Below are 24,366 nucleotides of genomic sequence, written 5' to 3'. Positions count from 1 at the left end.
AAAGTGAACAATGATTGATGTTGTACATGTTATCTTTTATTGATTTATAGTGGAGCAGGAACTCAGTTACCTAATCTCCTATATATATAGCACATGCACAGGCTTGTAATTAATATTTTATAGAAAAAGTGGCTGAAAAAATGCTTTAATATCTGTTACTGTATTACTTTTGGTGTCATGAGATATTAGCCATAATCTAGGCCTTATGAGAGAAAGAAACAGAAGAAATATTATCTATAAAGTGCTTTCTATGTTAAAAAGAACATTTAGAAAAATTCATGTTAGGTATCAGTGTCTCATATGGAATTGGGGAGTACTTCTACTTGAAAGCAAAATATTAAGTTTTTTTTTATTTTATGATAAACCTTAGTTGTCATAGACTTAGTATGATTTTTTTAAATCCCTCATGTATGCATGTGTTTGTGTGCCAATATAGAATCTTATTACAGATTATTTCTTTCAATGTTTCTTAAGCATTAGAAATTAAGCCTCAGAGGACATATGCATAGTAACTGATCACGGAAGCCTGTAAAAGACTCTACTATGAATTAAGTTCCTCTTCTCCATTTTAAATGGAATAATTTTTAAATGTTCTAGACAATCATTATATTATTACACATTTCTGCTTTATCTACATAGATATGTAAGAGTCTCCATAGAATGTTCTTTAGGATAAAAAAAAAAAATCAGAGAGCATTGGATTGCTTTTTTTTTTTTTTTTTGGTCCCCAGATCCACAAAGAATTGGCCACCAAAGTCAAATGCAAAGAAATTAGTGGTCTTATGTTAAGCTGGGGAGGGATGTTGAATATAGTCCTGGGGACAGTCTGTTCTCAATCTTAGTGTTCAATAGTTTTGTTAAGGAACTGAAGAATGGAGTTGAAAGTGTTATCAAATTTTTGATAATTTGAAGCTGGGAGATATTGTAAATTTTATTCTCTAGCTAGGGTTAAAGAAAGTTGATAAATTCAGAAAGTGGCCTTAACTTACTCAATGAAAATTCAGTATGTAAACTGAAGCAAACTTTTTCATAGAACAATTGAAATGTGCATCCTATGGAATGAGGGTAAGTTAGGAAAAAATCATCTTTCAAAAATCTAATCCAAATAGAATGCATAATACAGACCACTTGGAATGGGTGACCCAAAATGTACCATAATACGTGTTTCTGAACTATGGAATTCTGAGAGTTCTATGAATGATCTGATCACGCAGATCAGAGGTCAGTGACCAAATTAGTTTTTTTGTTTTAAGCCACCCACTAAGTACCCATATTTTCAGAGCTGCCTAATGTTACTGTCTTTGTACCATCTGCCTGTTGCAGTTTGACCGTTGGCCCCATCTCTTTGCCTTGTCTAACTTCCCTCAGCTTCCTTCCTGAAGACCAGCAGACCCCAACTGAGGAGAACAAGCAGAAGGCTTAGATATATCCTAAACTTGGTCCTAGGTCCTTAACTTACTTGATTCTGGGAACTGATTGTGTTAGGTCCGATTCACAATGGCTGACCAAGACAATGCAGGAACTTGGCCAAGGTTAGCACATACATGCACGAAAGAAAGACAACTTAATATTGAAATTGATGGACCCCATCTATTCCTCTGTGCTCTAGGATTTAGAGGTAATTATCCAAAGAGATACTTATCTTTAAATGAGATATAGGAAATTTATCTTACTCTGTGTACCCTCAGTCCAGATTTTGAAGTTTCCTCATCAGCATACAAAAAATTGCTAATTTATTCTATGAATTTTAAGGGTTTTAATGTGGTACTGAATTAACACATATTTACTTAAGGTTAAGACATAAAAATACAAGCAATGCCTTGTGTAAAATATTGTTTTGGGGTTGTTCTTTTACCTTGTAAATATCCCTTCACAATGATTGATTAGATCTGTAGTCGTGCCAGGCAAATTTAGATAGATCATCATTTTCAGTCCAACTATGGCAAAATATTAGTATATAAATAGACCACCAATCTAATCTTATTCTTTCTTGATTACTTGTGTACACATTGAATTTTGTTGCAGAGCCATTGCAAACATGTTTGTTATACTTTGATTCTTTTATAAGCAAAGTAAAATACCTCTCTCTCTTTGTTGGTTTCTAATCTGGACAACTTTCAAAAGACACATATTCTTACTGTTTATATATTAACCCTTCTAAATTAAGAATGATGACTTCTAAAATGTTTTATCCCATTCTAAATTTTCGACCCATTGTGCTCTATTTGTAGTTCAGAAAATACATATTTTATCTGACCCTTTGTCAGTAGAATGGAAAAATCAAAATAAATCACCTTTTTTCCTAACTCTAATGCTTTCTTAAATTTCCTTGATTCATAACCATCTACTGAGCTGTTGCTAAGGCACAGGATTTAACCAGACAATATAGGAAAGAAAAAAAAGAACAGCATCTTTATCATTGAAGATTTGGGTATCCTCCCGTCTTGTAAATTTATCCATTTTATATATCTAAAAGTAGATGTATTACGACAAGTCACAAGTCAAATAAATGACTTTTGTTTCTCCAGCTTAAGAATGTCTTTCATTCATATATTCATTTATTCCACAAATAAGTTACTGAATCACATACTATTTTAGGCACTAAGCACAAGACAGAAGAAGTCCCTGCTTTCATGGAGTTATAGTCTAGTAGAGAGACAAGCTACAACATATAATTTGTAGCAAATTACTTTGTGTTATGAATTGAATTGTGTCCCCCACCCCCACCCCAAATAAAAGATTATGTTGAAATCCTAATCCCTAGTGACTCAATATGACCTTATTTGGAAATACGGTCATTACAGATGGAATTAGGCAAGTTAAAATGAGATCATTCTGGAGTGGGGTGGGCCCTTAGTCCAATATGACTGGTGTCCTTGTAAGAAGAGGAAATTTGGACATAGACATGCAGACCTAAGGGAAAATGCCATGTGGCAAGCTGAGACAGAGAATGCCATGGATTGCTAGCAAGCTACCTCCAGTAGCCAGGAGAAAGGCACAAAACAAATGTTTTCCCTACAGACTTTGAAGGAAGCATGGCCCTGCCAACAGCTTACTTAATTTTGGACGTCTAACCTCCAGAACTGTCAGACAATAGATTTATATTGTTTTTTTTTTTTAATCATCATTTTATTGAGATATATTCACATACCACGCAGTCATACAAAACAAATTGTACTTTCGATTGTTTACAGTACCATTACATAGTTGTACATTCATCACCTAAATCAATCCCTGACACCTTCATTAGCACACACACAAAAATAACAAGAATAATAATTAGAGTGAAAAAGAGCAATTGAAGTAAAAAAGAACACTAGGTACCTTTGTCTGTTTGTTTGCTTCCCCTACTTTTCTACACATCCATCCATAAACTAGACAAAGTGGAGTTTGGTCCTTATGGCATTCCCAATCCCACTGTCACCCCTTATAAGCTACATTTTTATACAACTGTCTTCGAGATTCATGGGTTCTGGGTTGTAGTTTAATAGTTTCAGGTATCCACCACCAGCTACCCCAATTCTTTAGAACCTAAAAAAGGTTGTCTAAAGTGTGCGAAAGAGTGCCCACCAGAGTGATCTCTCGGCTCATTTTGGAATCTCTCTGCCACTGAAGCTTATTTCATTTCCTTTCACATCCCCCTTTTGGTCAAGAAGATGTTCTCCATCCCACGATGCCGGGTCTACATTCCTCCCCGGGAGTCATATTCCACGTTGCCAGGGAGATTCACTTCCCTGGGTGTCTGATCCCACGTAGGGGGGAGGGCAGTGATTTCACCTTTCAAGTTGGCTTAGCCAGAGAGAGAGGGCCACATCTGAGCAACAAAGAGGCATTCAGGAGGAGACTCTTAGGCACAAATACAGGGAGGCCTATCCCCTCCTTTGCAGCAACCGTCTTCCCAAGGGTAAAACTTATGGTAGAGGGCTCAACCCATCAAACCACCAGTCCCCTATGTCTGTGGTCATGTTAGCAACCATGGAGGTGGGGTAGGCGAATACCCCTGCATTCTCCACAGGCTCCTCAAGGGGGCACTACATCTTTTTTTTTTTTTTTTTCCTTGTTTGTCTTTTTTCTTTTTTCTTTTTTTTTTTTTTTTAACTTTCCCTTCTTTTTTCAAATCAACTGTATGAAAAAAAAAGTTAAAAAGAAAACAAACATACAATAAAAGAACATTTCAAAGAGACCATAGCAAGGGAGTAAGAAAAAGACAACTAACCTAAGATAACTGCTTAACTTCCAACATGTTCCTACTTTACCCCAAGAAAGTTACATAATATAGGAACATTTCAGTGAACTTGTTCCTACTACATCCATCAGAAATTAACAGACCATAGTCATTTCAGGGCATCCCCAGAACGTTAAATAGCTTATCTGTTCTTCTTGGATTATTGTTCCCCCTTCCTTAATTGCTCTCTACTGCTAGTTCCCCTACATTCTACATTATAAACCATTTGTTTTACATTTTTCAAAGTTCACATTAGTGGTAGCATATAATATTTCTCTTTTTGTGCCTGGCTTATTTCGCTCAGCATTATGTCTTCAAGGTTCATCCATGTTGTCATATGTTTCACCAGATCGTTCCTTCTTACTGCCGCGTAGTATTCCATAGTGTGTATATACCACATTTTATTTATCCACTCATCTGTTGAAGGACATTTGGGTTGTTTCCATCTCTTGGCAATTGTGAATAATGCTGCTATGAACATTGGCGTGCAGATATCTGTTCGTGTCACTGCTTTCCGATCTTCCGGGTATATACCGAGAAGTGCAATCGCTGGATCGAATGGTAGCTCTATATCTAGTTTTCTAAGGAACTGCCAGACTGACTTCCAGAGTGGCTGAACCATTATACAGTCCCACCAACAATGAATAAGAGTTCCAATTTCTCCACATCCCCTCCAGCATTTGTAGTTTCCTGTTTGTTTAATGGCAGCCATTCTAACCGGTGTTAGATGGTATCTCATTGTGGTCTTAATTTGCATCTCTCTAATAGCTAGTGAAGCTGAACATTTTTTCATGTGTTTCTTGGCCATTTGTATTTCCTCTTCAGAGAACTGTCTTTTCATATCTTTTGCCCATTTTATAATTGGGCTGTCTGTACTATTGTCATTGAGTTGTAGGATTTCTTTGTATATGCAAGATATCAGTCTTTTGTCAGATACATGGATTCCACAAATTTTTTCCCATTGAGTTGGCTGCCTCTTTACCTTTTTGAGAAATTCCTTTGAGGTGCAGAAACTTCTAAGCTTGAGGAGTTCCCATTTATCTATTTTCTCTTTTGTTGCTTGTGCTTTGGGTGTAAAGTCTAGGAAGTGGCCTCCTAATACAAGGTCTTGAAGATGTTTTCCTACATTATCTTCTAGGAGTTTTATGGTACTTTCTTTTATATTGAGATCTTTGGTCCATTTTGAGTTAATTTTTGTGTAGGGGGTGAGGTAGGGGTCCTCTTTCATTCTTTTGGATATGGATATCCAACTCTCCCAGCCCCATTTGTTGAAAAGACCATTATGGCTCAGTTCGGTGACTTTGGGGGCCTTATCAAAGATCAGTCGGCCATAGATCTGAGGGTCTATCTCTGAATTCTCAATTCGATTCCATTGATCTATATGTCTATCTTTGTGCCAGTACCATGCTGTTTTGGCAACTGTGGCTTTATAATAAGCTTCAAAGTCAGGGAGTGTAAGTCCTCCCACTTGGTTTTTCTTTTTTAGAGTGTCTTTAGCAATTCGAGGCATCTTCCCTTTCCAAATAAATTTGATAACTAGCTTTTCCAAGTCTGCAAAGTAGGTTGTTGGAATTTTGATTGGGATTGCATTGAATCTGTAGATGAGTTTGGGTAGAATTGACATCTTAATGACATTTAGCCTTCCTATCCATGAACGTGGAATATTTTTCCATCTTTTAAGGTCCCCTTCTATTTCTTTTAGTAGAGTTATGTAGTTTTCTTTGTATAGGTCTTTTACATCTTTGGTTAAGTTGATTCCTAGGTACTTGATTTTTTTAGTTGCTATTGAAAATGGTATCTTTTTCTTGAGTGTCTCTTCAGTTTGTTCATTTCTAGCATATAGAAACATTACTGACTTATGTGCATTAATCTTGTATCCCGCTACTTTGCTAAATTTGTTTATTAGCTCTAGTAGGTGTATCGTCGATTTCTCAGGGTTTTCTAGATATAAGATCATATCATCTGCAAACAATGACAGTTTTACTTCTTCTTTTCCAATTTGGATGCCTTTTATTTCTTTGTCTTGCCGGATTGCCCTGGCTAGCACTTCCAGCACAATGTTGAATAACAGTGGTGACAGCGGGCATCCTTGTCTTGTTCCTGATCTTAGAGGGAAGGCTTTCAGTCTCTCACCATTGAGTACTATGCTGGCTGTGGGTTTTTCATATATGCTCTTTATCATGTTGAGGAAGTTTCCTTCAATTCCTACCTTTTGAAGTGTTTTTATCAAAAAGGGATGTTGGATTTTGTCAAATGCTTTTTCAGCATCTATTGAGATGATCAATTGATTTTTCCCTTTCGAGTTTTTAATGTGTTGTAATACATTGATTGTTTTTCTTATGTTGAACCATCCTTGCATGCCTGGAATGAACCCCACTTGGTCATGGTGTATGATTTTTTTAATGTGTCTTTGGATTCGATTTGCAAGTATTTTGTTGAGGATTTTTGCATCTATATTCATTAGGGAGATTGGCCGGTAGTTTTCCTTTTTTGTAGCATCTTTGCCTGGTTTTGGTATTAGATTGATGTTAGCTTCATAAAATGAGTTAGGTAGTGTTCCATTTTTTTCAATGTTTTGAAAGAGTTTGAGTAAGATTGGTGTTAGTTCTTTCTGGAAAGTTTGGTAGAATTCCCCTGTGAAGCCATCTGGCCCTGGGCATTTATTTGTGGGAAGATTTTTGATGACTGATTGGATCTCTTTGCTTGTGATGGGTTGGTTGAGGTCTTCTATTTCTTCTCTGGTCAGTCTAGGTTGTTCATATGTTTCCAGGAAATTGTCCATTTCTTCTACATTATCCAGTTTGTTGCCATACAGTTGTTCATAGTATCCTCTTATAATTTTTTTAATTTCTTCAGGATCTGCAGTTATGTCACCTTTTTCATTCATTATTTTGTTTATATGGGTCTTCTCTCTTTTTGATTTTGTCAGTCTAGCTAGGGGCTTGTCAATCTTGTTGATCTTCTCAAAGAACCAACTTTTGGTGATATTTATCCTTTCTATTGTTTTTTTGTTCTCTATGTCATTTATTTCTGCTTTAATCCTTGTTATTTCTTTTCTTGTACTTGGTTTAGGATTGGTTTGCTGTTCATTTTCTAGCTTCTTCAGTTGATCCATTAGTTCTTTGATTTTGGCTCTTTCTTCCTTTTTAATATATGCGTTTAGTGCTATAAATTTCCCCCTTAGCACTGCTTTTGCTGCATCCCATAGGTTTTGGTATGTTGTGTTCTCATTTTCATTCGTCTCTATATATTTAGCAATTTCTCTTGCTATTTCTTCTTTAACCCACTGATTGTTTAGGAGTGTGTTGTTTAACCTCCAGGTATTTGTGAATTTTCTAAGTCTCTGATGGTTATTGACTTCTAATTGTATTCCATTGTGGTCAGAGAATGTGCTTTGAATAATTTCAATCTTTTTAAATTTATTGAGGCTTGTTTTATGTCCCAGCATATGATCTATTCTGGAGAAAGTTCCGTGAGCACTAGAAAAGTATGTGTATCCTGGTGATTTGGGATGTAATGTCCTGTAGATGTCTGTTAAATCTAATTCATTTATCAGATTGTTTAGGTTTTCAATTTCCATATTGGTCTTCTGTCTGGTTGATCTATCTATAGGAGAGAGTGATGTGTTGAAGTCTCCCACAATTATTGTGGAAACATCAATTGCTTCCTTTAGTTTTGCCAGTGTTTCTCTCATGTATTTTGTGGCACCTTGACTGGGTGCATAGACATTTACGATTGTTATTTCTTCTTGCTGAATTGCCCCTTTTATTAGTATGTAGTGGCCTTCTTTGTCTCTCAAAACATCCCTGCATTTGAAGTCTATTTTATCTGAGATTAATATTGCTACACCTGCTTTCTTTTGGCTGTAGCTTGCATGAAATATTTTTTTCCATCCTTTCACTTTCAGTTTCTTTGTGTCCCTGTGTCTAAGATGAGTCTCTTGTATGCAACATATTGATGGTTCATTTTTTTTGATCCATTCTGCGAATCTATATCTTTTAATTGGGGAGTTTAATCCATTTACATTCAACGTTAAAACCGTGAAGGCATTTCTTGAATCGGCCATCTTATCCTTTGGATTATGTTTGCCATATTTTTCCCTCTCTCTATTAATATCCTTTATTGTACCCATACCGAATCTCTTTAGTACTGAACCTTTCTCCAAGTCTCTCTGTCCTGTCTTTGTTTCTCTGTCTGTAGGGCTCCCTTTAGTATCTCCAGTAGGGCAGGTCTCTTGTTAGCAAATTCTCTCAGCATTTCTTTGTCTGTGAAAAATTTAAGCTCTCCCTCAAATTTGAAGGAGAGCTTTGCTGGATAAAGTATTCTTGGCTGGAAATTCCTCTCACTCAGAATTTTAAATATATCGTGCCACTGCCTTCTCGCCTCCATGGTGGCTGCTGAGTAGTCACTACTTAGTCTTATGCTGTTTCCTTTGTATGTGGTGAATTGCTTTTCTCTTGCTGCTTTCAGAACTTGCTCCTTCTCTTCTATGTTTGACAGTGTGATCAGTATATGTCTCGGAGTGGTTTTTTTGGATTTATTCTATTTGGAGTTCGCTGAGCATTTATGATTTGTGTATTTATGTTGTTTAGCAGATTTGGGAAGTTTTCCCCAACAATTTCTTTGAATACTCTTCCTAGACCTTTACCCTTTTCTTCCCCTTCTGGGACACCAATGAGTCTTATATTCGGACGTTTCATATTATCTATCATATCCCTGAGGTCCATTTTGAGTTTTTCAATTTTTTTCCCCATTCTTTCTTTTATGCTTTCATTTTCCATTCTGTCATCTTCCAGGTCACTGATTCATTGTTCAACTTCCTCTAGTCTTGTACTATGAGTGTCCAGAATCTTTTTAATTTGGTCAACAGTTTCTTTAATTTCCATAAGATCATCCATTTTTTTATTTAGTCTTGCAATGTCTTCTTTATGCTCTTCTAGGGTCTTCTTGATTTCCTTCATATCCCGTACTATGGTCTCATTGTTCATCTTTAGTTCTTTGAGTAGCTGCTCTAGGTGTGTCTCTTCTGGTCTTTTGATTTGGGTGCTTGGGCTTGGGTTATCCATATCGTCTGGTTTTTTCATATGCTTTATAATTTTCTGTTGTTTTTGGCCTCGTGGCATTTGCTGAACTTGATAGGGTTCTTTTAGGGTTTGTAGACCAGTTGAAGTCCTTATCTCTAATTTATCAGATCTACAGCTTCGTGGAGTACACTTTCTCTAACTAACCAGCAGGTGGCGTCCACGAGCCACCTGTTCTCCACAAGCCAGTTCTCCCCTGCTTAGCCTTTTTGGTGAGTGGGGGAGTGAGTCTTGTGGGGCCCAATTGGTGTACCAAGCTTGCGTGTGTAGTTGGTGTTGCCTGCCCTGTATGTGGGGCGTGTTTCTGGGCAGTCGGGGAGGGGGGGTGGCCCTAACAATCAAATCTCCCTGATGATCCTAGAGTTTTAAAGCTGCTGCAATAGTCTAATCCTTCAGTTCAGTCCTGCCACAGTTTGTCTCTGCCACTGACCCACAAGTCTTTGGTATTGGCGTATGGCTCCTGAGACTTGCAAGTGGGCCCCTCTTCCAGGCTGTGCACCCCGGGTCCTCTGTTGAGGGATGACTGTGCTATGTCACAGGTGAGTGCCGTCCCCCCAGGGCAGTTCTGGGCTGCTGGGCTGTGTTGGGAGGCTCCCAGTCTGCTCAAATGATGGCTGAATGGGGCTCTGTTAATTCACACTGCTCCCCCTTCCCAGCTCTGGGACATTCAGCTGAGGTTGCAGGGAAGGCTAATGTCCACGCCCAGTTTTGTGGTGTGTGCCTGTTATTTGAAGCACTTCCGTCACACTGGGTTGTCTGGGGCAGCTCTGGGCTATGGGGCTGGCGATGGGCAGGAGTGTTTCCTGTCCACCAGGATGGTGGCTGTGAGCGGACACCCCCCTTTTCTTGGGAAGTTGTGTTGTTTAGTGAATTTTCTCAGCCACTGGATTATTGCCTTTTGTCTCAGAGCTCTCTTAGTTCTGCTCTTGACTTGACGTGCCCAAATTTCAATTCTTTGAAGCTTTCTGTATTGGGCTTCTTAGAGTAATTGTTTTAGAAAAAGCAAAAAGGATTTAAAAAAAAAAAAAAAAAAAAAACGGCCCTCCTCAGAGATCTAATGGGTTATTGAAATGCTAATAGACAAAGCAACCAGGGCCATTAAGGAAAGGTGCACAGGGCAGAGAGATCAGCCTTGCTTCAGGATTTGCATATGCGCCTCAAGGCCTGATCTCCGCCCTTCCCCTTTCTGTGTTCACCAGAACTCCAAAAATCCTCTGCTTTTATTTTGGAGTTTTTCGTGTTGTTTTTTTTCTATGCCTGTCTCCTCTTTGCTGGGCTGGCTGCTCTCAGAGTCTCTGGTGTCTGGTCTCAGTCTATCTATGGTTGGAGTTTGAATCAGTAGAATGAGTTTCCGATAAGAGCAGCCACTGCAATTCTCCCTTCTCCTTCCTGGAGCTGACAGCCCCTCCTCCCCCGGGACTGAGCCTGGCAGGGAGGGGCGCGGGTCCCCTGGCCGCAAAAACTTACAGATTTCGCTGATCTCAGCAGTTCCACGTTTTCATGAGTGTTGTATGAAGTATGCCCAAAGACAGATTGCTCTGTGGTGTCCAGTCCACGCAGTTCCTGGCTTTTTACCTACTTTCCTGGAGGAGTAACTAAAACATACAGCTCACCAGTCTCCCATCTTGCCCCCCCATCGATTTATATTGTTTTAAGCTGCTCAGTTTGTGGTACCTTTTTACGGCAGAATGTAGCAAATGAAGACACCTTTATTCTCTTATTCAGGCTTCATTCATTCTTTTTTTTTTCTCTTTATTAGAGAAGTCATTCTTTTTGACTAATATTTGTTGAGTGTCTTCTCTACATGCACTAATCTGCACCAGTTAGTTGTGTTATGAGAATGATTAAAAGTAGTCCGTGCCCTCTGGAGGCTCACAGCCATGCACATTTTATTGCCATGTCCTTCTCAATGAGAATGAAAACTCTGTCTTTAGGTATCTCACTTAGAAGGTGTTCACTTGACTACATTAATAATGAAAATGAATGCATGCAAGGCTGTTATCATGCCACTTCATTCAACTTTTGAAAGAAGGGTGCAGATTACCCTAAAAATCAGTAGCTGCCCTTTATAGGTGAAGAAAGTGCTACTGCCTCATGAGCTACTTTTCCTAAAGGAGCGATAGAATTTTACTTATTTATCTGCTCTCTCTTCCCAGGACTTTTCTGCCACCATGCATTTCTAAGTTAGCTAGTTGAGCTTATTATCTTGGCTATCTTACCACTAAGCTAACCACTCTTTCTTTTGTTATTTCAGCAGACAGCTATCTTTTAAGGACTTGGTATGGGGAGGCACCATTAGGGATTAAAAAAAAAAAAGTTGAATCAAACATGGTGCCTTCAAGGAAAACTTAAAATAAGTTTAAGTCCATATGTTATTTCTTCTTTTTAAGGACAGTGACTTTAGAATTAACATTTCTTGATCAGCATTTAAAATCGCAGAAGATGTGAAGAATCTGCTGCCCATTACTAAGCCTGGATGCATGAAGAACTCTTCTTAAGCTTTGAATTGACCAATAAGTTTTGTAATCATCCTTATCTCATCCTCTAAGTGTTCATCCTATATCTGATATCAATGAAATAGAAAAAAAAAGTATTTTATCTGCCAGTGGAGATGTGTTAATTTATGTACCTCTAAAATGACTGAGACCATGCCTTCTTATAGTCTCTCTCTCTCTCTCTCTCTCTCTTTTAGAGAGAGAGATCTTTGGACAAAAAGTCAAGGGAGGAAAGGAAAATAGTGATAGAAGATGACAAAACTTTTTACATCATTAGAGAAAAGATTTTATGCTAAGAACTGAGGATAAACTATTCATCCTTTATGGGTTGGCATATCTCCAAGTCAGAAGGACTTTTGTTAGAGACTTCCACAGCCACCGTCTGATGCAGATTCTCATTAAGTTTGGCTTAATAAGGATTGCTCTGAAGATATTTTATTCTTTCCAGTGAAATGTTACTCTGTTAGTAGAAGCTAACAATTATTTTGCGTGGCACCTGAGAGGCATTTGCTTTATCCCCACCTTCCTTTCCCCCCCCACGTGTAGTCTTGCCTTATGACAAACCAGCATATGGGTGATATCCTATCATTCTTGTATTACTCTCTCGGGCTCCAGGAGGGTCTAATCTATAAAGCCAAACAGGCTTAGTGAAGGATGTCCCTTGCTGTAAGAAATTAGGATCTTTGTTTCTAAGAGTTCATCTGCTCCTGCTGCTTTATTCCCCACCTGAAGCAATGATGTTCTGGGGAAGTGATTATGATGTGACAAACGGGGGATTATGACTTCAGTGGAAGAACAGGCAGTGGGAGCAGATGAGATTTACTACACTAAGACTGTGTTTACATGCAGATGTTAGCAGTAGAGAATAAGAGACTAGAAATAAAATATATGATTGTATAGGCTGAAGGGAACTGAGATGGTTGAGTATTTTAGAAGTCATCAGCTATTTGAATTCTTACCTGTCTGAAGGTTACAAATGAGATGCAGTTTTCAGAGTACTAGGAACATCAGATTGGGGGTGGGATATGAGGAATTGGGGTGCTGTTCTCCCTTTTCTAGAAAATTGTCATGGTGAAGGACTTCCCTACAAACCGTCACCCTTATTGAATGTATGTGTGTGCTTCTCCCTGGGACCAAGAATAAAGAACACAGACACATTTATGCAGCTGGAAGATGACGTGCTCTCTGGAACATTGAAGAAAGGTTACACTGTCCGCTTATAATGATCATCTGCTTGCTCAGGGCCTGCAGCCTTTTTCTGGCCATTCCTCTGGTTAGGTAACTCATTTCTGCTGATCATCTGCTTCCATGGCCACTGATGATATGTTGGAACTATTTGGTTCTAAGTGGCAGAAATCCAATTCAAACTAGATTACACACACAAATAAAGGAGAATTTATTGGTTCAGGCATACACTTGGAAAGTCCAAAAGAGAGAATTTTGCTTCAGGTGTGTCTAGAATCCAGAAAATAAAACAGTCATAGGTACCTCCCCCACTCTCCCCATCTTGCTTGCTTTTCTCTGTGTTGGCTTCATTATTGGGCAGCAAATATAAAGAATGGCAGTTGCCAGTTTGTTTAGTTCTTAGATTTTGTAATTCCAGAGAAGTATTGATGAGTCTCTTTTGCTCCACAGCAAATCTCAGAAAGGGCTCTGATCAGCTATGCCGGGTCAGGGTCCACCCCTGTGACAGGGTGGTTGGGACCACATTATTGACTGACTAGAATCACATTAGGAGAAGGGGGAGACAATGCCAGACAGAACTGGACACAGGACAGCAAAATAAAACATTTCCCTCACCCCCACAGAGAATTAGCTATAGGATAGGGTTTTAATCCCCAGGACCAAAAGGCATTGGGAGTTAAATTGGTTAGTTATTGATGGATTGGCTTTCTGGTCCTGTGTGTGTGTGTGCGCATGAGTGTGCATTTGCACATCTGTCTATATAGGAGATCCTTTTTATGTCTTGGGAACTGCTAATATACTTCCCTCCATTGAGATTTGTTGTGCAAAAGGTCTAACATCAGTGACTGGGACTGATCGAGACTATCATTCAGCCATCCTCAGAATCTTAAAGTTGGAAAGAGCTTTAGTGATAGTCCAGTCCCTTTGTTTTGTTTAGAGGAAACTCTCCCAGGGCTTGCATTACAGATGGTGCCCTTCCAACAGCTTGTACTGTATTCTTTTTACTCTACCAGACTGATCTATCCCTTCTTTTGTGGCATTAAAACCAAAATAACTTTGAGCGAGTTGGTGTAATATATAGAAGACTTATTCTTGTTGTTGATATTCTTGTCCTCTCTCTCCAAAGCCGCCAGTCTGTCAGGGGCTGCCTAAGCCACTCTACACTGCCCTGGCTTTTTGACCTCCCATTTGTTTCCTATCTTTAGGGCACTTCAATTTTCACTAGTATTGTCCCCTAAAGACATAAGCAAAGGACAAGGTCAGAGCAGTCAGTTGTATTCCTTATTAGTGGCTTTGATAAGAGGCTTTGGGGTGAAGAGGTTGAAACTAATGGCTGTAATGAAATTTTGGGTTTTCTAAAGATTTCATTTTTCTGTGCCATCGCTATCCCCTTCAAATGTATACTGATCTGTGTACATGTTCCCAAGGTTTGCATATCATAGTACCATCTATTACTGAAACCTTACTAAGATCTTAAATTGCGTAGAAAAGGCTATGAAATGTATACTTAGGGCACATAAAAGTCCAGATTATAAAGGCCATTGCTCTAAGTATTGAATGAGGCAGTGTTTGGGACAAAATAACACAGAAAAACAAAATAATAAAGTAGAAAAGATATACTGTAGCTTTAATTTGTATTGATGTACATCCTTTTTTGCTTCCCCAATTTAGTAAAAAATACAAGTATTTTTTAAACAATTATTTTTATTTTATAATCTAGCCTTTTAGAAACCTTTGCCCAATCCATAGATAAAAGGCCAGGACGGAAAGTTATCTTTCTTTTTCAGATGTTGTAAACTGAAAATACTGCATAATCTCTCCAGGAATAACTGTGTTCCTTACACTTAAAGCCTTTTGATAAAACGAAACAAACAAAAGAAAGCCCCAGACCATTTCTTGGTAGTCTTCATGTCCTCCTTTAATTCTTAAATATATGTTAACTAGTTTCAGATGTGTTTTGTTCTCTGACTCAAAATCAGCCCTTCATTTTAAAAAAAGAAATTGTGTAATTAGTACTTAATTGCTTTGGATATTTTGGGTATTTAGAGGAGAGGAAAATTAAAAGGCCAGAGAAATTAACTTTCACAGTGCTCTTTACGATTGTGTAGTTGTTTTTTTTAAAAAGTCCTCTAAAGACAGGCCTGACAACTTAAAAATAAATGAAGACCTAAGTTGTTTTTAAAAAAATTAAACATAAGTTTCATCCGTCCATCCAATTTTGTTGATTTGGGTTAAATAGGGGAGAGGGTCATTGAAATACTAGAAATTGAGAGGTTTTCCAGCCCATCCCCATGTTCAGCGAGGTGTCATCCAAATGCTATCAGACAGATGGCTGCCCACATGTCTTGTGCTTCAAGATCTTCCAGGAGGAAAAATAATATATTTTTCTCCACTTCATAAATATTACACATGATCAAATTTAAATATTTGCCATAATTAAGATTAGCATATGGTCTACTAGGAGAAACTGGAACTTGGTTGAGGTGGGCTGTTGTCCTGTATCTTTTAGTCGAGGAGTCTTGATGAGTCACTTTATTTCCCTATGCCACTGTTATTATGTGTAAATTGGAATTTTGGACTAGTAATTTCTAAGACCTTCACTAACTCAGTAATATTGTAGTTCATGAGTCAGGCATTCTCTAAAAGTCAGGCATTATCTAAAAGTCATTTTGTAGTATTTGGAGGCTAACGAGTTTGCTTTTAAGACAGAATATGTTTATTATATTAGTTTTGATAATGAATACTTGAACTATGGCATAACAAGTTAACTAGGTATGAAATATATTGGTGATTTTTTTATGCACAAGAAAAGCCTTACTTCATGCCTGCTGTGGTCACTGAATAAGAAAGCTATACAAGATTTGGAAAGTGATTTCATATTGTTTCCCAACTATTTTCAGAAATTATATTAAAAACTACTATTCTATAACATTTGCCATTACTTTTTTTTCCTTTCCAAATAATATTATTCTTATTTTTGTCTTAATCCTGATCATTTGTTCTTGAAGAAAAGAGCAGACTATTTAAACATCTAGGTTCCCACTTGAGAAATTTGACAAATCACGAGTGACCACTTGGCTCAAGTATGTACAAAGAAATGTAGAATCTGAATCAAATGTATGATTCCCCAAGAAAATATAAATTAGCAGAACTGACATGGAAGAGAGAAAATCTAGAAGAAATAGGAAGAGTAAGCAAAGAACTACACACCACAGAAGCACTAGGCTCAGATCAGTTTTTGTGGGGAATTCTACCAAAACTTTAAAGAATGACTAAGTCTAATATTGTACAAAATATGACAGATCAAAGAAAAAAGTAGAAAAACTTCCCATGAGTGTAAAGGAAAAAGTTGTAGTCCCTTCCTTTATGATACAATTGAACCTCAAGCAAACATGTAGAGCAGACAGTTGGGACCAACAATGAAAGATAGGAGTGAGAGTAATCAAATAAACCTTGAACTGTGGGCCAAGTTTGGTGCTTTTGTGCCTTGTTAATGCATGGGGAGTTAAATCAGGAGAGAAAATTATTCCCTCAAATCTGGGTAGGCTTTTTAGAAGTTAGGGATATTTTAAAGGATGGACTTGTAGTTCATTAATACAATTACCCTTTTCAAGTATACGATGATTGCAGTGCATGTTGTTAATGCTAAGAGCACTGGGTGAGTGGATAGGGTATAAAAAATGAAAAAGAGCCTTTCCTGTCCTCAGAACGGCGACATCCGGTCCAGTGTGTGGAGATAGACCCATGCACCACGGTTCAAGGGCGTGAACAAAGAATGGAGGGAGTAGAGAGGAAGTGGTGTGGGCTGATGACTGAGGCAGGTAACCCCAAGATCCCAGAACTGGAACCCTGATGTATACACCAGATTTTAAATGCTGAGAAATCTTTCAAAGTCTGGGAGGAAAGAGAGGAGTATAATGTAAAGGCCCAAGAAATCAGGCCAGATGGATGGGGCTGATGTTAAAAATCTCCCAGTCGGTGATTTGTGATGGACTTCCGGGACCTATACCAGGTAAGGTCACCTATTCACAAATGCTACTTCCTATACTTATGCTGTCATTTCCTCTGAACTTGGCTAAGTTCTTTTCCTCCTCCTCTCTTAGGAAATCTAGGATGAAAGAAGCAATGTGAAGGTTGAAACAAAGGGAGGAAAGGCAGTGAGAGTTTAGTAAATAAAGATGAGAGAATTTAACTAATACCTAGTATTTCAGATGTATGAAATAGCTTCCCACCTATAAAAAATAAAAATCTATCACTAGTGATGACACAGATTTCTAGAAGCCGTCTTTTGGATACAGTTACTATTGGATCAACTCATATTGAGAGAGAGAGACAGACAGACAGACAGATAGACATACTTAGAAGTTCTCCGCAGAAGAATGGAAAAATTCCCTAGCCTGACCTGATGTTTCTGATGTTCTTTGTTCAGGTTTAGGAGTTTGGGTTTTGTTTTTGTGGGGGGGGGGGGGGGTTGTTTTTTTTTTTTTAATTTTCCCCACATTAAGTAAGTAATGAAGTTTAAATTGTAGGTATCGTGTTAGTAATTTTGGTGCAGTGAACAGGAGTTCAGTATCTGCCTTTTAAAGAGATTTTAGTGTGTGCATTTGGATTGCTTTGTGACCTTGGAAATTTTGTTTTTGGCTGCTATCAGAAACATAATCATTTTTCTTTCTGAAACAGATTTTAACACCTGCAAAGGTTGATCAAGCTAGGATAATTTTAATATAATACTAATCTGTCTTTTTTTAATGTCAGTCAGCTTTTAAAACTGTTCATCAGTCACCTGAAATACTAGCTCAAGGCACTTGAGTTGGTTTTAATAAATTCCTTTTCCATTAAACCTGCTTGTTGTGGTCAGAGTGCAGTTTGAGGATAGAGATTTTTCTAGTCCTATTCATCTACAGTCCAGTTTTCCAAATTCTCTTGTTTGTAAGTAAGACTACTTTAATTTTTATTTCATTATCTCAACAGTTAACTTGAAATCTTTTATATTTCAGGAAGGTGAGAGTGTTCTGAATTCTGGCATCCTTCAAAATTTGTATAGTTTAAGGACATTGACTTTTATCAAAATTTAACTTAAAATATCTAGTTTAAATATGTATCTTGTCATTAAAGGTTATTTACACTTAAAATGCTGACCTTTGAGGATATACACAAGAGTGTTCTAAAACAGAGATTCTGAACATTGGCCGTGAAGCCACTGCCTTGGTCTGACAAATGGATTGGAAATAAGCTACCCAACACTGGGAATGGGCCATTAATTTTAATCAAAGGTGATGCAGGAAGGCGAATGGGATGCATGACAATGTCAACAGCCCAGTAGGTGTTAAAAGACCACACAGCCTTCCTTGTTACTTGGCTGGGCCATTAGTTGAGGTTGGGTGAAGACAGAAAGTCATGTCTGGAATTGAATGACCAGGTCACTCCAAAATCTAATGGAGAACTCCCCATTTCAGAAATCACATTGTAATGCCATCAGAAGTCAAGGACAGCATTTAGAAAATATTGAAGGTTTTTTTTTTTTTAAAAAACAAGCACCTTGATAGTTTTTTACTACTTTGTTGAGCTTTCTGTTTTCCTGCCTCCTTTTCTTCTGAATGGATCTTTGATATTTACAGAGGATCAAGAAATCGAACAGACTTAAAAAAAAAAAATCTCAAGCCTGTTTGCTTTTCAGAATTACATTCTGTTAGTTGTAAAATTCTTGTAAATACCAACAATAGCACACCAAAAGAATTAAGCAGGGTAATTAATCCTCTATGGTGATCTCATTGTTCTTGGCCCTTTCTTGGGTCTAGGAATAGTTTGACTAATTGAAACTAAACTTTGTTAATTGCTTTTAATGAAAACATTTGTTTCATAATTGTGAAGACCACTGTGCTTGTGCCTTGCTGTATTGACTGATAACATTAGTGATGTTCATGGTGGGGAAAGCCTTTTCTTTCAATCAGTAAGTGTATTTCTTTATTTTGAGTATTTTCAATTACAAAAAAGGTAGCATATGACAGCTTGAATTAATGATGTTTATAATAAAGACATAAAAATGCAGAAGGGACAAAGAAGCATTTTTATATCTATGCTTCAGATTTGTTAAGAAAGTTCATTTATTCTGACATGGCATTGCATGCGTAAGAAAAATGCGTATGACTGCAGTAGTAATTTTTACACACTTTTAAAAAAGAAAAGCAATTATATTGCTGTCTCGTTAATGGAATACTTTTGTAAGTAATAGTATTTGTTCTTCCTGTAGATGAAGATCAGCTCCGTGCAAAGGGTTATGACAAAACACCAGACTTCATTTTACAAGTACCAGTTGGTAAGTCCCTAAACTCTGTTATGTATTTGCTTATGAAGAAAAGGAATGTGTTTTTTCCATACATTTTCTGTTTTTTATTAATATGTTAATATTAACAAATGTGACCAAAGTAGATAAGCTTTATAATATTATATTTAAATGGGTAAAATGGTTGAAAGAGATTATTTATAAATAACAGAAAATAGATTCAGTAGAAATCTTTTGCATATATTTAAGAAATGAAAATGTCTTCTGAAGATATTTTGGTTGCCATTTTCTAGTCATTTCTCTAAATATTGCATTTTTAAATCACTGTTCTGTGGAAAGGAGCTCACTTTGGTCTCCTTGACACATAACTTGTCAAGTTATAGAGGCAGTCTCAGAACAAGGAAAGGGACTTTTGAAGCAGAAGATGGTGAAAATAAAAGGGGTATGATTGTAGCATAAATATTCCTTGTAATGAACATATACATCGTGTTGTCTTTTAATTACCTCCATAGATGATGGTAAGGGCTTAGCCTCTGCTCATTAATGCATCGCAAGAGAGGCCTGTGCAGAGTTCAGAATTTTCAATCTTCCCTTCCCTTCACTGTATATTAGTAATGCTTTGTCCCTTAGCTGTAGAAGGGCACATAATTCACTGGATTGAAAGCAAAGCCTCATTTGGTGATGAATGTAGCCACCACGCCTACCTGCATGACCAATTCTGGAGCTACTGGAATAGGTAAGTTCCCATTATTTTTCTCTTAAGATAAACGATACTCAGCAGAAATCTCATTAGAAAAAATATTTGTTTAGCTGGTAAAAATGCTGGTAGCTTTTGTTTCTAGTAAATACAGTCTTGATTAATATATTCATTGCAGGTCATTTAAACTTCTCTTCTTTCACAATATTGCTTCATTTTTTAAAACTAAAAATCCCTGCATTGGGTCAAAATTACTATATATTCTCTTTTCCATTTTATGGTGATAATGTTGCTGTCACTTAAAATATGGATAATAGGATGTGGCACATATTATGATATCGACACTGAATTTTTATCCTTTTGATGTGAAATTTATGCTTACTGTCAGATCTTAAAGAAATATTTTAACCGGAGCTCTTTGAGGGAATTATCATACTGATATGAAAGATGAAATGATTTACCTTCCAACATCAGAAAACAATTTGCCTACCAACTTCTTTCAACATTTCTGAAGGTGTGAAAATCTAAGTGATTAGGAAAGGGGTGGTGTTGGAGGAGGGGGTTGCTAGTATTACTGAGTACCTGCCATGTGCCAGGCAATGCATGTTATCTCGGTTAATCCTCAAAACTGCAAGGAAGTTACTTTTATCCCCATTTTGCAGATAACTAAGTTGATGCTCAATGAAAGAAAATAATTATGCCATGCAGCTAGATATCCTGGGTCTGCGTTTGCTTCTCTCCCAAACCCATGCTGTTTCCAACACAATGCTATTTTCATTTACAATACAACTGTTGTCTCTTTGCCTTTTTCAATTATTGCAGTCTCATGTTTTCACACTACACATTTTTCCCCCTTGGAAAAGAAAAGTGGACCAAGTGGTAACCTTCCTAGATTAACTGTGTTCCTAGGTCACCAGCTTGCAGTAAAAATACAATAATAAGATGACATTGGCCCAGATCGTTAAAGGGATGAGACAGTAGCGTCAGTGGACGATAGCCTAGTCCTGGGAAAAAACGGTGACAGACGACGGAATTTGGCATTATGCTGTCATTCAGCTTTACAAAAGGCCAGTGGACCTCTCCTGTAGCAGCTGTGCTAAACTAAACCCACTTTTTGCCATGGTAACAATGATCATGACAAAATGCTGAATGTAATGGCTTTCTTGATTTTCTTGTGTAATTGTGCGTGGCATCAGAGCTTTACTTTACAGGGATGGAGGAGGAAAGTGCAAAATGTTTTAGAAATCAATGCTGCTTCAGCGTTTCCTATGTTTTATTCGGCCATTATTCAAATTAGCAGTAATGTGACAAAGTGAATTTTAGATTTTTAGCAATTTTATGATGAGTTTGAAATAGCAAAGAAAGCATCATTTTTGATAGTATAGGGAAAGCAATGACAGGAAAATCAAATTGCTTAAGTTTGGGATTAAAAAAAATGTATAAACTCAATTTATACCCCCCCTTTGGTATTGGCCATCTCTTATATGAGTAACAATAAAAATTGAATCCCAAATAATAGAACATTTAAAAATTCCTAAAGTATGTCTTCATTCTAAAGCAACTCAATTATTTATTGAGAACCTACTGTATGTCTAGCACTCATTATTTTAGGGGTTGATTAAATAATCCAGACATTTGTATGATAGACCTGTGGATTATCAGCATGACTGGAGGGGCACTGAGAAGTAGGTAATTTAACAGAATTTCCTTTGGGATTTTAGAGTATTGTGTTGCATATTCTTTTTTCCATTTTAATGACGCTTTATTTAGACTACTATTGATTTACATTCGCTGAACAGGTTCTTTGAATATGCACCAACTACATGGACATAATTCACTTACGGCCTATCACGTGATAAGAGAAAGCCAGCCTTTGTCTTTAGGGGTTAGAGCATTCAAGTTAGAAATACTCTATACACAGGTAACTGATGTTACCAAATGTCTGCTGAGGGGCCAAGAAATGTAAATGGTACAAAGTTCAAAATGGAATAGGAGGTGTTTACTTGGATATAAAATTTTGGTTATAATAATGATACAAACTTACCAATGATGGGACATTTCAACAGAAAGAGAACTCAGCCCACTTTTGAAACTACGAGTCTTGCTGTTTTCATAGTTTTCCTCTCCATAACTCATGTGGTAGTTGCAACAAGTTCTTCAGGTTTGGGAGAAATGTCCCTCCCACCTGTAGGGACCCTTGCATAGAAGCTAAGTTGGCATTTGGGTTCATTAACATAACACCTGTCATCTAATTGTCACACTATTTTCAGATTAAAGGTTGGATTTTACTATAAGAATGTTCAATCAATATGTATGGAATAATGTTCTTGTATAAACCCATCTTCCCACCTAAATAACTACAAAGCCACTAATTTTTAGCTCAACATTTCTTTAAGAGTTTCCTTGGTATGGTAAATTGATATTCCTACTCAGTTTTTCAGCAGCTTTTGATCACTCCCTTTCTCTTTATTAAAACATTCCTTTTCTTGGCTTCCAAGATATCATAATCTTGGTTTTTTCCCACTATGCCAGCAGCAGCCTCTGTCTCCTTTTTTGGCTCTTCCTCTTCAAGCCTCTAGGGTGAAGGGCCCTGCAGCTCATTGCTCACTCCTCTTCCTTTTTCTGTATACATTCATTCCCTAGGTGGTCTTGGGGGTCTCAATGGGTCCCTTGGCTTTATACCATCTCTATGCTGTTGTTCCCTAAATTTTATCTCCAGCCTCGACATTTCCCCTGAGCAGACTTATTTGTCTATTCAGTGTCCTCTCAGTATCTTTTGTTGGATGTCTAAGAGGTATCTCAGCTATAACATGTCCAAAACTGGACCCTTGATTTTCCTCTCAACATGTTACATCCCCATTTTTCCCCAGTTCAATTAATGATGCGCACAATTTGCCCAGATACTTGAGCCAAAAACCTAGGTGTCATCACCCTGAATGCCCTCCATCAGCAAGTCCTTTCAACTCTGTCTTCACCATGTCTCAAATCAGGCTATTTGTTACCACCTCATCAGCTGTCGCCTTGTTGGCAACCATCATCTCTCAAATTGTTGCTGTAGCCAACCAATTCGTCTCCTTATGTAAATTCTTGCACCCTGTGGTCACTTTTTCCTATCCCAGCCAGAATGACTCTTAGAACATATAAATCAGATTGTGTCGCTTTCCTGCTCAAAACTCTCTGATGGCTTCCCATCGTATTTAGAATAAAATCCAAACTCTTGACCCCATGTCATTTGGGGCCCTGTATGATCTTCAGCCCCCAGTACTCTCCATACCTGCCTCTCTCCCTGATCTGCCTTGAACCTGCACTGCTTATTTGTACGTTAAGACCTTTACACTGGGTCATCTTTCTGCCTGGACTTCTCACCTGAATCTCTAATATTGCTCACTCACTACGTTCAAAGCTCTTCTCAAATTTCCCCTGCCCAGGGGGACTTTCCCTGACCACCCAATCTAAAATATAACACCCTTAGTCATTCTCTCCTTACTCAGCTTTGCCTTCTTTCATAATACTTCAAAACACTTCTAGCCTAAGGAATAGATGTAGTTTATAATTTAGTTTGGAACACTTACATTGATTTGAGTACAAGACTTTAAAAGAGCTTGTTCCTTTACATTGCTATTTCTAATTGCTGTATGTACTGTTCCTCTCACTGCTTTGTGATCATAGCTTAAGAAAATTTCCCCTTGATTATTTAACCTTGGAAAGTTTTAGATTTTGCAATGCTGTCCCCAACCCCCAAATCAGGAAGATCGAGTAGAGAGTATAAGCTCACTTTTCTTCAGCCAGACCCGCATCCCAGGCGTGAACCTTGATTAAGTAATTTCTCAAAGCTCTACAGTCTCTACTTCTGTGGAGTTGAAGGAAATAAAGAGTGCCTCTGAGAAGCAGCAGAAAATATATTTCCTCATAAAAACAGCATGAAAAAGACTTCTCGTTCTAGTTTAATCAAAAAATGAGTTCTTTGACAGTTTGGCCTACATTGTTAGGTACCCTTTCATATTCAGATGGTGACAGATAAAGAAACCAATCTGAGGCCACATTATATACATGGTCTCTAATTTGTGGCCTTCAACGAAGCAGGAACAGACTCCTTATGCTCACTTTTCATGGTTGGAGATGAAATGGATTAATCTGAATGAAAGTATTGAGGGACCCTAAATGGCAAAAAGCCACATGCATCCGTAAGGTCTGTGATCAGTTCCCAACAACTACTGATCAATAATGTGGAAATATCAACTGCAAATTCTGCCATTCCAGGCATATCCTGGCACAATGCCAATCAGTGGCATCTGTTTAAAACCAAGGTGTATTTTGTAAATATACCTCTCTGTTCCCCTCAAAGAAGATCTAAGCTTACTGGCTGGAACATGTCAAACATGTTTTGTTTGAACATGATT

The 24,366-nt window shown here is 37.7% G+C and overlaps 1 protein-coding gene across 3 annotated transcripts in view; it reads left to right on the top strand.

Annotated features, from left to right (window-relative positions):
* Nucleotides 1–24,366, top strand: part of CDIN1 (CDAN1 interacting nuclease 1) — a 255,451-nt gene that overhangs the window by 130,776 nt on the left and 100,309 nt on the right. For all 3 annotated transcript variants that reach the window (XM_037834355.1, XM_037834356.1, XM_037834357.1), the window contains 2 exons: nucleotides 19,237–19,302; nucleotides 19,900–20,005. In XM_037834355.1, the coding sequence (XP_037690283.1) occupies nucleotides 19,237–19,302; nucleotides 19,900–20,005 (172 nt within the window). The remainder of the gene's footprint in view (nucleotides 1–19,236; nucleotides 19,303–19,899; nucleotides 20,006–24,366) is intronic.

The sequence above is a fragment of the Choloepus didactylus genome, chromosome 4 (assembly GCF_015220235.1).
Source record: "Choloepus didactylus isolate mChoDid1 chromosome 4, mChoDid1.pri, whole genome shotgun sequence".
NCBI lineage: Eukaryota > Metazoa > Chordata > Mammalia > Pilosa > Megalonychidae > Choloepus > Choloepus didactylus.
Note: the sequence above shows the minus strand (reverse complement) of the source record. Positions and strands in the feature narration are given on the sequence as shown.